The sequence below is a fragment of the Ascaphus truei genome, chromosome 4, assembly GCF_040206685.1.
Source record: "Ascaphus truei isolate aAscTru1 chromosome 4, aAscTru1.hap1, whole genome shotgun sequence".
NCBI classification, from domain to species: domain Eukaryota; kingdom Metazoa; phylum Chordata; class Amphibia; order Anura; family Ascaphidae; genus Ascaphus; species Ascaphus truei.
Genome location: NC_134486.1, coordinates 328184327 through 328198475, shown reverse-complemented (window position 1 = coordinate 328198475; position 14149 = coordinate 328184327). Strand labels below are relative to the sequence as shown.

General features: G+C 42.0%; 1 protein-coding gene across 2 annotated transcripts in view; it reads left to right on the top strand.

Annotated features, from left to right (window-relative positions):
* OGFRL1 (opioid growth factor receptor like 1) overlaps window positions 1-14149 on the top strand; it is a 72029-nt gene that overhangs the window by 51009 nt on the left and 6871 nt on the right. For both annotated transcript variants that reach the window (XM_075598063.1, XM_075598062.1), the window contains exons 4-6: window positions 7012-7090; window positions 7555-7621; window positions 11250-11395. In XM_075598063.1, the coding sequence (XP_075454178.1) occupies window positions 7012-7090; window positions 7555-7621; window positions 11250-11395 (292 nt within the window). The remainder of the gene's footprint in view (window positions 1-7011; window positions 7091-7554; window positions 7622-11249; window positions 11396-14149) is intronic.

The following is a 14149-nucleotide window of genomic DNA, read 5'->3' as shown; positions in this document are numbered from 1 at the left end:
TGTGAGAGAGGAAGCCAAAATGTTTGTAAATGGAGAAGGCATCAAAACTAGGTCATTTTTGCATAATGGGTGATTTTAATTATCCAGACATAGACTGGAGCAATGAGATTAGCATTACAATGAAAGGACACAATAGATAAACTGGCAGATACCAAATCCAGCTGTAATGGTGGATCAGTGAGTCCCCAAATTGCGTGCACTCGCAGCCATACAAGTGTAAATATAGTAATAAGGTATTATAACTATGTGATTCTAAATGCTAGAACAATAGAACCCCACGGAAAATAAAACAAATTCTAGAGAATGTGTCTTAGTTAAAAATATTTTTTATTAATATATAATATTTAAAATACAAGGGGTATATATAATTTCCCATAGGGGGCGACAGTTGCTGGACCGACAGTAGCCGGTGATAATAGGATCACTGAAAGGTGGATAGTAGTATTGCAGATATCTATAATCCCTCACTCTCTGAGGATAATCTAGGATTGACTGTGTCACCCCTTTTAGTTACACCACCATTTGATCGGCATGGGTGGTGTGACTGGGATATTTCTGTCACATGTGCTCCAAATCCAAATGTCTAGCACAGCGGAGGTCCCAAGTGGTGGAGTTTAGTATTAATCCTCCAATTAGAGAGTGAAGGGTAGGAAATCGGAGGCCGACCAATACCCCTACCTTACTTGGAGTGTTCGTATCTACTCTTTGTTTGCTTCTTACAACGAAAAGAAACTTTGGGGGTGCTTAAAGACAATTATATGACCCAAATTATTGAGGAACCGACTGGAGGAGGGGCAATACTGGATTTGATAATATCAAACAATGTTAAAATAATAACAAATATTGAAGTCTGGGAACATTTGGGAGACTTTACTGTTTAGAATGCAGATTTTAATAAATTGAGGAATAATCTACAAGGAATAAATTGCGATGATTTGTTTTTGAATGGAAAAATGTGGAAGATAAATTGGCAGTATTTAAAACATTGTTAGATAAGTGTACTTATGGGTGTACTGGTATATATACCCTAGGGTAATAAATATAAAAGAAACAAATTTTACCAATGTGGCTAAATAAACAGGTAGGGGAGGAAATGGAAAAGAGTTAGGCATTTTAGATTCAGAATTATAAGGAATGTAACAAAAGTTGCAAAAGGGTAATCAAATTAACAAAAATTGAAAATGAAAAAAGGATTGCAACAGAAAGTAAGATCAACCAAAAAATTTTATTTAAGTACCTTTTTAATAACAAAAAAATGAGAAAAGAAAATGTAGGACCCTTTCAGTGGGAGACGGGCAGGCAAATTATTGGAAATAAGGAAAAAGCAGAGGTATTAAACAAATTATTTGCTATTGTATTGTATGTCTTTATTTATATAGCGCCATAAATATACATAGCGCTTCACACTAGTAATACATGTTGTAATCATATAAATAACAAATAATATAAATAACAGGTCATGGGAATAAGTGCTTCAGACATAAGAGTAACATTAAGGAAGAGGAGTCCCTGCTCAGAGGAGCTTACAATCTAATTGGTAGGTAGGAGAAGGTATAGAGACAGTAAGAGGGAATTCTAGTAAGTGTTTCTGCAGGGGGCCAAGCTTTATGTATCATGTGTCCAGGATTATCCAGTGCTATTCATATGCTTCTTTAAGCAAGTGTGTCTTAAGGTGGTCTTAACGGTGGATAGAGAGGGTGCTAGTCGGGTACTGAGGGGAAGGGCATTCCAGAGGTGTGGGGCAGTCAGTAAGAAAGGTTTAAGGCGGGAGAGGGCTTTAGATACAAAGGGGGTAGAAAGAAAACATCCTTGAGAAGACCGCAAGAGTCGGGATGGTGCATAGCGAGAAATTAGGGCTGAGATGTAAGGAGGGGCAGAGGAGTGTAAGGCTTTAAAAGTGAGGAGGAGAATTGAGTCTGAGATGCGGGATTTGATCGGAAGCCAGGAGAGGGATTTCAGGAGGGGAGACGCGGAGACAGAATTAGGAAAGAGTAGAGTGATTCTGGCAGCAGCGTTTAGTATAGATTGTAGGGGAGACAGGTGAGAGGCAGGACAGCAGGAGGTTGCAGTAATCGAAATGGGAGAGAATGAGGGCCTGAGTCTGAGTTTTAGCAGACGAGTAACAGAGGAACGGGCGTATCTTTGTGATATTGCGGAGGAAAAAGCGACAAGTTTTAGAAACTTTTTGAATGAGAGGAGAATGTGAGAGGAATCGAGTGTGACCCCTAGGCAGCGTGCTTAGGCTACTGGGTGAATGATCGTATTTCCAACAGTAATGTGGAAGGAGGTAGTAGGGCCAGGTTTGGGAGGAAGTATAAGGAGCTCTGTTTTTGCCATGTTAAGTTTCAGTCGACGGATGGCCATCCAGGATGATATTCCAGACAGACATTCAGAAACTTTGGTCTGTATAGCAGGTGTAAGGTCAGGGGTTGAAAGGTAAATTTGTGTGTTGTCAGCATAGAGGTGATATTTAAACCCAAAATATGTGATTAGGTCACCTAGAGAGAGTGTGTAAAGAGAGAAGAGAAGGGGTCCCAGCACAGAGCCCTGGGGTACCCCCCCAGAGAGATCGATAGAGGAGGAGGTGTTGGCAAAAGAGACACTGAAAGTACGATGGGAGAGGTAAGAGGAGATCCAGGATAGAGCTTTGTTCCGAATACCAAGAGTATGGAGAATGTGGAGGAGAAGAGGGTGGTCCACGGTGTCAAATGCTGCAGAGAGGTCGAGTAATATGAGCAGAGTGTAATGACCTCTGTCTTTGGCAGCATGGAGGTCGTCGGTTATTTTAGTGAGGGCTGTTTCAGTAGAGTGAGCAGAAGCCATGACGACTGATATGTAGAGGGTCTAGAAGAGAATAGGTGTTGAGAAAGTGTAGCAATCGAGAGAATACAAGACGTTCAAGGAGTTTGGAGGCAAAAGGCAGGAGAGAGACAGGTCGATAGTTAGAAGGACAGGTAGGGTCAAGTATTTACAAGGGAAGAATCAATTGCAATAGTAGTGCCGCAGGAGGAAGCCACAACTTCTTTATTAACGAACAATTGATTACCTGAGGAAGTAGGTCATAGGCGGCTTGATAGAATGAAAGTAAATAAGACACCTAGCCCCAATGGCATGCATCCAAGAGTTCTTAAAGAGCGAAGTTCAGTAATAGTCAAACCATTACATTTAATATTCAAGGACTCCATTTCCACAGGCCCAGTACCACAGGATTGGCGTAAAGCAGACGTGGTGCCTACATTTAAAAAGGGGAGCTAGATCACAACCGGGGAATTTCAGACCTGTAAGCCTAACATCAATAGTGGGGAAGCTACTAGAGGGTTTAGTACAGGACAATATTCAGGAACGAAAAACAAAATTGCTAATGGTCAGCAAGGCTTTATCAAGGATAGATCATACCAAACTAACTTTATTGGTTTCTTTGAGGAGGTAAGTAGGAATTTAAACCAGGTTAATGCAGTTAATGTGGTCTACTTAGATTTTGCAAAGGCTTTTGATATTGTATCACACAAAGTTAATGTACAAAATAAAGCAAATTGGAATCAGTAAAAATATTTATACAGTACCCGGATTGAAAACTGGTTGAAGGATAGATAACAGAGAGTTGTCGTAAATTGAACTTATTCAAGTTGGGCTAAGGTCGTCAGTGGAGTACCTCGGGGATCGTACTGGGACCCCTGCTTTTTAACTTGTTTATTAATGACCTTGAGTTTGGCATCGAGTGCTACACTTAGAGGTGCTGCTGATATACCATCAGGGCAGGCTTTTGCAGCGAGAGAATGGGATATAAACTAAGGGGGCCCATGTGTGTAGTGTCCAAAGGGGGCTCTAGGGTATCTTAAAGACCGGACTCCCCGTGAATGAAGCTATGACATGGACCCCCTCCACTCCAGACTATATCTCCTCATGTGCGGTGTCCCAGGGGGCTCTATGGGATCTTGAGGAACGGACCCCCCACCGAAGGGAGCTGCAGTGTGTATGGCAGAACAATGTGCTAAGAAAATGGTGCATGTGCGGTGTCCCAAGGATCTCCACCCCAAGCGAGCTGTAATGGAAACCCCAAGACTCCACTGATTTTCAGGGGAGCTGCTTGGTCTCGCTGGACTCATGAGTCTTGATGGATATGGCTGGACAGCCATCTGAGGGCTACCGACAAGACTAACTGACCCTGAGCCGTGATTTGCCCAGCCCCGGTCGATCGTATGGGGTGTTGGCTCAAGGTGTATGGACTCTGGAATGGGCTCTCAGGGAGCTGATGGAAGCATCCTCTCCAGCCCTGCGGAGTGGGAAATAACATCGACAGGCTTACCTGATTCCACACCGGCTGGTGTGCGAAGTCTTTAGCCTTCCTGCTCCCCAGCTGGTTCCTGCTCCGATCTGCACCTTGGAGGAGGCGGGCCGTTGCCTGGACAGTCACGGTCCCTTTATGCACACCACGTCCCTGGGGCTTGGCTCTGCGAATGAGGTATGTTCCGCTGCTGGATCCACGAGACATCGGAAGGACGGTGAGGGTGCGTCCATCCCCGAGGAGCCGGACAAGGCCTTCACCGCTACCGAGGTAGAAGCCCTATCGTCCATCTCGAGCCCCGAAATCCATCAGGGAGTATTGATTTGTGATGCGACCCCAACTGGTTGGATGTCCCATGAGGAATGCACCAGTCATCGCTGTGGTACAGAGATATCAGTGAGGCCCGAGATCAAGCTATGGCCTATATGGCTGCCTCCGCAGAGCAGACGGACGAGGTGATCAGCACGGAGGGATCTGCGCTAGTGGTAACGGCCAGTACTACTTCTACTACTCTGAATCCTGTGATTTCCCCAGCGCTGCCAAAGGAAATAGACTCAGAACATTTGTCCGGGTAGATGGATCCTGCGACCGCCCCTGCTGTCCAGGTGAGTACCACCACGGAGGATTTCTTTTTGCGTCAGGGCGCGGAAGCAGGAGCATGAAAAGGTTATACCTTCCGCCACCTGAAACCTGGGGTGCCTTGCCAAGTCTTCGGCTGTGACTGTTACCGCTCAAGTGCGAGGACAGTTAAATGCCCTATTACGGATGACCTATCCGGTTGTCAACCAGGTTGGGACTCGGTACACTGTCGCTGCTTTTGCTAGGGAGGACACTGCATGTCCACCAGAACGAAACTTTGAGATGAGTCCCGCCCCATTCTGCCAGTTCCCCCAGCCCTGAACTTGGTCTCCGAGGGTCTGAATATGGTGACAAATGCCGGCCACTGTCCCCTTGACCTGTGTCCCCTGTAATATCCGTGGCCCCTTCTCACGTTGTGGTCTGTCCTGGGACCTCTTCTCTTTTCTCTATGCACACTCTCTCTAGGTGACCTTATCACATGTTTTGGGTTCAATTATCACCTCTATGTTGACAACAAACACATTTTCTTTTCAACCCCTGACCACACCTGCTGTCCAGACCAAAGTCTATGCATGTCTCTCCGCTATATCATCGTGGATGGGCCTCTGCCGATTCAAACTTGACATATTGAAGATGGAGCTCTTCGTGCTATCACCCAAGCCTGGCTCATACACCCAGTACCACTAGCACGCTGCATGTGTCAAATTTGGTTTTCCCTCACATACTCCCTCACGTCCCTCTTACATTCACAATGTAGCTAAAGAAAAATTTAGAGAGAACAAATCTCCAAATAATGGTGCTATAGAAAATCTTAGTTGTCGATATGGAAAAAGAGACTATATAACCCTTTTGTAAAATGGATGATAAGACTCTGTGGGTAATGTCTGTGCCGCTTGGAACCCAGACCAGAAATAGGGCAGGCAAGGAAGAGACCACCCTAGGCAGCACCAAGGATAAGTTCAAATCTTGCCTCAAGCCCTAGGTTAGGTAGGTGAGTGCACTTAAACATTTCAATGAATTGCAGTACTCAGAGACCTATTGTATCAAGGGTAATCGGTACAACCATCCGGGCGTGCATCCCACTGAGCAGAATAGGTACTGTAGAAACTAACACAAATAGAAGGAGCACAGCAAAACAAGAGAACTGGAGGCACTGGATCCAAAATAGAAAATGAGTTTTAATGTAGCATCAAGCCAACACAAGTAAAAAAGAAATCTCAGCCGCGTTTCACGCCGTAGCTGGCGTTTTATTTCTCCGTAAGATTGCAAAGATATGCCTTTTTTCTCGGTCGCGCTACTATTAAAACTCATTCTCTCACATCTTGACTATTGTGACCTGTCTCCCTTACAATCTATCCTAAGCGTTGCTGCAAGAATCACTTCACTATCTCCTAAATCTGTCTCAGATCCTCTCCTGCTGAAATCCCTCTTCTGGCTTCCTACTGTATTAAATCCCATCTTACCTACAAAATTCTTCTTCTCTCTTTTTAAGGCTATACACTCTGCCTCCTTATATCACAGCCCTATTCTTGCGATACAACTGCTTGCATTCTGCTCAATAATGTCTTCTGTCTACTCCCTATTTTGTATCTAAAACCCTCTCCCACCTAAAACCGTTCTCACTTACTGCCCAATACCCCTGGAATGCCTTTCCCCTCAATATCAGACTAGCACCATCGCTCTCCACCTTTTAAGGCCCATCTTTAAAAAAAACCACCTCCTTTATTTAAGTATTTGGGAACCTCCCTTTTTGTACTATAAATCTCATATGCATTTACAATGACCCCTTGCATATGCACTCACCAGAACACCCTTCTACAATCTCTGGACTTTCTCCCTACTTACCATCTAGATTGTAAGCTCTTAGGGGCATGGGCTCCATTTTCCTAATGTTTACTTTTATGTGTGAAGCGCCTAGTCCCATTTTCTAATATTTTGTCAAATGTATTACTGCTGTAAAGCACTACCTGTATGTACATGGGTGGCGTTCTACAAATAAAGACACATACATACATACATACTTACATAATTGAATGACCTTAATAGTTAATTGCAATATAATGTGCTTCAACGTTAGTTTGTATTCATTTAAACATATCAGTCGTCGTGGATTTTCAAAGTTTTTTTTGTTGTTGGTCTTTGACTAGGTGTTTATATTGAAGAAATCTTAAATAAATGGAAGGGTGACTATGATAAACTGGAACATAATCACACCTACATACAGTGGTAAGTATTGGTAAGCTATAACTATATACTAATAACATATACAGTATGACCCTTATGTATGAAGGCAAAAGTGGTGCAATTCTGGGGCAAAAGCATTGCTCCAGAGGATTCAATGAAATAATAATATTAATTTCAATATTTTTACTCATTCAGGGTGGATTACTGGCACACGTCTCATCTGTTTGAAAAAATGTATCGACTGCCGGTGCTCACGGAGATAAGATGAAAGTCATGCAAGACCCCAATAAGTTCACATGGAAAGGAGAAGATATCCAGGCACACAGTCTTCTCATTCAGTATGAATCAGTATAATGAGTGTGAATGAGAAGACCGTGTGCCTGGATATTTTCTCCTTTCCATTCCAATATTTTTACATACCCTGGAATTGCACCACTTTTTATTCCCCTAAAAGGAGTGTATAATGTATGCATCGGAACCATAATAATGCATTCTTCTTTTTACAGGCTTTTTCCTCTAAGAGAACAAGGCTTGAATTTCTACGCTAAAGAACTGACCTCCTATGAAATTGAGGTAAAACACACATCTATGGAGGAGCGATTCTGCAGAAAAATAATATATCGAATGAATGACCTGAGGAGACCATTTATTGTGACCCAAGGGCAGGTTTTTTTTTAAGCTGTGGAGCTGGGCAAAACGGTCAATGCATTCGCCAATTGTACATTTAAAAACATTATTATTAACCAAGTTTGATTCCCTGCTAAATGTTTTGCTGAGCTTCAATGGGCAAATAATGCACCAAATAAGTAAGCTTTCAGGGAAATATTGCCAGACCGTGAGTGGAACATTGCCTAGGGGGAGCACTCGGGTTACCGATGAAAATATAACCATTTATTAATAATGACACTAAAAACAGGGGAGAAAGAATAAAAGGGTGGGGAACTCCACATCTGCTCCCCTAGAGCAGGGGTGTGCAAACTGGGGGGGTGCGCCCACCCAGGATTTTTCTAGGGTGCGCGGCGGTTGCAGAGGCCCCGCGCTCTTCCCCACAGCATTTAAGTGCCGGGAGATCACGTGAGGCCTCTGCAACCTCAATTTACCGAGATTCAGATGGCTGTGTTGACGCATCATCGTGGCAACGTGGCGTCAAATGACGCTGTGGGGTCACGTGACATTGCATGATTCCGTGGCGTCATTTGACGCTGGGAACAGAGGTAAGGGGAGCGTGAGCACTGGGGGGCAACAAGCAGGGAGGGGGAGCAGCTGCTCTAGAGGACAAATAAATGACTAAATCTGACAATTGGAAGCAGTATGCACGCAACGCAGTGGAGCACTGCAGCAGAGACCGAAGACGGTGGGCGGCCGGTGGCAGAAGAGGAGGACTGAAGACGAGCGGAGCGGCATTGGAGGAAGACAGCGGATCAGGACAGCAGAGGCGTTACACGATGGGCGGCAGCAGCAGGAGAAGAGCATTGGCACCATGTGAGCAGCACAGGAGAACAACCGGGGAGGAACGCACACCAGCCGCCCGACCCGGAAGTCTTTACTAACTTCCGGTGTCTGCCGCTGACACAGCGCAGCTCTTCCCAGTTTATTCTCCTGTGCTGCTCACATGTGCCAATGCTCTTCTCCTGCTTCCGCCGTCTTAACGCCTCTGATGGCCTGCTCTGCTGACATGGTGGTCCTCTGTCCTCTCTTCCTAGCTGTCTTCCTCCGGTGCTGCTCCGCTCTTCAATCCTCCTTCTGTCACCGCCCGCCACATCGCCAGCTGCTAAAATCAACTCTCCGTGGTTGAGTGCATTTGTTGAGCCGTGTGTGTGTATGTGTGTATATATATATATATATATATATATATATATATATATATATATATATATGTGTATATATATATATGAAAAAATCATCTCAGTTGGCACACTGTAAACATAGATAAAATGCTGATGCTTGCCCCATATGCACATGTAAAATTAGAATTTACCAGATTGGAGTCCGGAAAAAACGAGACAGCACACAGTCTTAGTGATTCCAATGCAGATGTAATCAAAGTAACATGGCACCACCTCCAACGTTTCGGTACACTCAACGTGACCTTCCTCAGGGACGTGCCTATATATATATATCCACATCGGGGGAATGACAAGCACAGATAACATTCCAAGAGACACTGTTTTTAGTATACCCTTTGCTTGCTTCATTCATTGTAACATCGCCGGAAGAAGAGATCAGTGTATCTCGAAAGCTCGCACAAATAAAAGCATTTCGTTAGCCACAGAAAAAGAAGCGCCAAATCCTAGTGCATTACTGTGCAAAATCGATATATTTAATTCCCAAAAATCTCAATAAAATGAACTCACAAACATAGAACAAATAAAAGCATGTTATGAGATATACTCATGCTCCTAGGACCAGGAAACACTGCTTTGCTGCGGAGATGAGTCCGTGACACCACTGGATCCAATGCTGCCTTTGTTGTTCACCGCCTGCAGGAACTAACGTCATAGGCACTCCGCAGATGATCTCCGCAGCAAAGCAGTGTTTCCTGGTCCTAGGAGCATGAGTATATCTCATAACATGCTTTTATTTGTTCTATGTTTGTGAGTTCATTTTATTGAGATTTTTGGGAATTAAATATATCGATTTTGCACAGTAATGCACTAGGATTTGGCGCTTCTTTTTCTTCTATTTTTCTATGCAGGTGGAGAGGGAGGTCGTTGTACCCTTTTAAAGAAGCTGCCTGTTTTTCCTGTTAGTGCTACATTTACTCCCCAAATACTGGACATATTGGTTTGGACTCTATAGGACTATCTGCATTGAGCAGACAAATGAAGGTTCACAGCACCACGTATTTTATTTTTATTTTTGAATTGTTTGTTTATTAGACATTGATTTATATGCATTTTTGGTATATATCCATTTTTTAATCATATATTTTATCAATTACATTTTTATTAATTTATATTTATTTAACATTTAGTTATACGATTAATTTCTGGCAATTCACACAATAGCGCAGTCCTCTATTATACATATATATATACCTGTGTATATGTATATATATATATATATATATATATATATATATATATATATATATATACCAAACACACAAAAAGGGGATGTTGCTCACACTAAAAATAAGTGTCTAAACCAGAACCTAAATATCACTGATTAATTGGGTATCAACAGTAAACCCAAAAGAGAATCAGGAATAAAATAATAAAGGTAAACTGTTGGTGCTGGGGGATGAAAAGTAATATAAAACACACAAAAGAGAACTAAGACAATCCCCTAAATAGCACTCTAAAATATACCACACAAAAATAATCAAATTAAACTGATGTGAAAAGAACTGGATGCTCCGTCAGTACAGAAAATGAACAAGATTTTATTATTAGAACAGCAATGAACACTAACTTAAAAACATAAACACACAAATGGCAGCTCCAAAAAATGACAGGCTATGACTCACTAGAAAATATAATAAATGCTAGCTGGTGATCAAATAACTAAGATACATATATATACATATATATACATATATATATATATATATATATATATATATATATATATATATATATATATATATATATAGCAACTGTAAATATTACTGTATGTTCATTTGCATGTCTTAGACAGGTCTGCAACCCTGTCTTTCCCCATTGTCACCCAGCATACAGCACTTCCACTGCAGCAAGGGATTCTGGGAAATGACATGCAAATGAGCACTCAGTGCCACCTTTTGTCTCAAGCTCGTATTACACAAGCCAATCCTCAAGCCACTGCATGCTGTTTTAAACACAGCTTTTAAACAGAGGCTGGGATGAGATGCAAAGCCATTAGACCTACTCACATACATGTTTCAACCTTGATGGGTATCATCAGTGTGAGGCTGGACTTAATGGCTAACAGGTATATATATATATATATATATATATATATATATATATATATATATATATATATATATATATACACACATACATATACACCTATATTATATACTAAATGCGTTTTTTTTTTGTTTTTTTTTACATTTAGGTAACTATTTGCATGATACAGCAACTGGGTGCATTGCAGAAATTCAAATATTTTATTATTTTGTGGGTCTGTTCATATTATTTATGCTTTGAATGACTGTCTTTTTCCGTGCAGCAATTCTACTTTCCCCTACCCTTTCCTTTTCTCTTTTGTTTGAAAGGAATTCAAAAAGACAAAGGAAGCAATGAAAAGATTCCTTTTGGCGTACAAGATAATGTTGGCTTTCTTTGGGTTACAATTGACGGACAAGAGTCGAAAAATTTCAAGGGCTGCAAACTGGCAAGAGAGATTTCAGCATTTGAATGAGTATGTTGATTGGAAACCCATCTTTCACTTCATGCTTCTCTGATCACAGACCTTCTTATTCACACTGGCCCCAATAAAACAAATGATTATGTAGGAATTATGCCTTCTTTTGACTGCCTCATCCAGACATTGTTTTCAGCTCCACTCTGGTGCTTTGTTAGGTATTTAACACAGCATTTAGGGCCATATTTGCTAAGCGGTGCTAAATCATAACACCTCTTTCGGGCCATCTAAATTATTATTTTATTTCTTTTGAGCCTTCTTTTGAATGGACCATAAATCATTTTATTCAGTGCCATATGGTAAACCTGTGCCTTAATGTTTCCCTGAATCTAAACGTTGTACAGTACTGTTTTTCTCCACACATATCTATATACAACCACAGTTCCATGTTCTTGTTAAAGACACAATCATTTAAACGTAAGAAATGGTGCATGTGTGACCATGTGAGCACCAGTCCGACTTACATGGGTGGTGTTGGTTGGATTACACTTAAATGCTGTAACACAGTCTCCTGCCGGGTCAAACCATACTTATCGTCGTACAGTATATGGTGACCACACAGTGCCCCAAAAAGTTGCCCACAATATTACCCAACCGAATAGTTTTTCTCTAAAGTAGAGGTGTCTGTATTTAAGAGGGTACTGGAGGTGGTCAATAGAGAACTGCAGCTTTTGCTATTAGTTTTTGGGCTACAACATTTTAGTTTTTTTTTCCGTGTTCCTTTGACAGGTAAAACATGCAGGCATCACTATTTTATATTGCAATATATTGATTTTAATAAGGAGGAAACATTGGATGTTGTATGTGGTTCATATTTTTATTTAGGGGGAGAATACCAGCTGAACAAGAAGTAATTATTTTACATGCGACCACACTGGAACTACTTATTAATTGTCTTTCAAAATTGTGACTATACAACGCCATACCTATTTTCTTTGTTGCCCAAACACATCCACTTTTTTCAGCTATATAAATTGTCCTATTATGTGACTATAAAACGCCATACTTACAAAATTGTGACTATACAACGCCATACCTATTTTCTTTGTTGCCCAAACACATCCACCTTTTTCAGCTATATAAATTGTCCTAGCTATTATTATAGTTATTGTCACATTATTATTATTATTATTATCTTTTTTTTTGTAAAATGCAAACATATTCCAAAGCGTGGTACAATGGGAGATACAGAGTTATGTATATTACATAAACAGAGTTGCATACCAAATAAGGACAAACAAGCTCAAACAGATACAGAAGGTAATTAGGGCCCTGCTTGTGTGATCTTACAATCTAGAGGGAATTAGGGCAATGTTGAAACATTAACGTGGTTTGGTCAAGCTGCACAGCAGGTCCCAATAAGGTTGGAGGTGGGGAGGGGCTGTTGGGGGTATGCCAGGTAGGCTTCCTTGAAAAGGTCAGTTTTTAAATGTCTACAAACTGAGGGGAGAGTCTGGTGATACGTAGTAGGGAATTCCAGAGAGAGGGTGAAGCACGTGAGAAGTCTTGCAGGCGAGATTAAGAGGAGGTAAGAAGCAATAGGGAAAGGCAGATGTCATGAACAGAACATAGAGGGTGTTTAGAGATTATATTTGGGGAAGTTGGCTGTGATGTAAGAGGGGGTAACGTTGTTGCGTGCTTTGTAAGTCAGAACTAGGGTTATCAATTAGATTCTAGAGGATATGGGAAGCCGGTGTAGGGATTTGCATAGTAGCACAACTGAAGTGGAGCAGTGCGTGAGGTAGATGAGTTTTGGATGGATTGAAGTTGGGACAGGCGGACAAGGGGAATGACAGCTACAGATGTTGCAACACTTACTGTCCTTGTGGCCCCAGAAAACCGCGTCCACAAGGACAGCGAGGTTTGCGGCCCTGAAGGATTAACACTGCGGTGGTCAATGCTTCTGAATGAGACCCCCCACCTCGTTAATCCTTTGCTTGATGGGAGAGAGAATACCGATATTCACATTTCAGATGCGCTGCGTGGCCATCGGGAGCCGTGTCCCCTCAGTGCAGCTAAGATGCAGGGCTGTGTTACCTTCCTCCTGGATGACGTGGATGCTCCACATAATGAAGGGGAGGCTATATGGCCATGTTTGGTAATCTAAATCATTCAAGTGGACTGGACACGTAACACTTTCCAGAGAGACTGGCACACGGCTGCAGATGGCTGCACACCTCATCTGAAAGGGGAGTATTGGTATTCTCTCCCTGCAGATGGCCCAAAAGGACTAACGCTGTGGGGTCACATCCGGAAGCATGGAACCAACGAGTTAATCCTCCCGGCAGTGAGAATTGCAGCTCCCAGAACAGGAAGTCTTGCTACATCTGTAGGAGAAAGTTGCAGTGGTTAAGGTGGGACAAGATTAGTGAATTAGGATTTTTGTTGCTTCATCAGTGAAAAAAGGGTGTCTCCTCGCGATATTTCGGATATCCTCTGGGGTTGCATCATACCTAACAATAGGATGTTTGCAAGCAATGGATTTGCCAAATGTAAGATTGCATTAATATTAGTGCATTACAAATGTTAAGGCTGCTTTATGTTGTTTTTATTTTTTTTATCTCTAGCCTTCACTTATTTAATTGCTTCTGATCTCTTCAGTGTAGCTCTGCAGGGATCAAAAGTAATTAAATAAAATTGAAATAGAAAAGCATCAACGATTTACTGCTCGTCCGGTACTGCAACGCTGAACTTTGGTTTCATGATTTATTGGTGAAAAGTCTGCGCAGGAAGTCTGCTGTTTGGCTATGA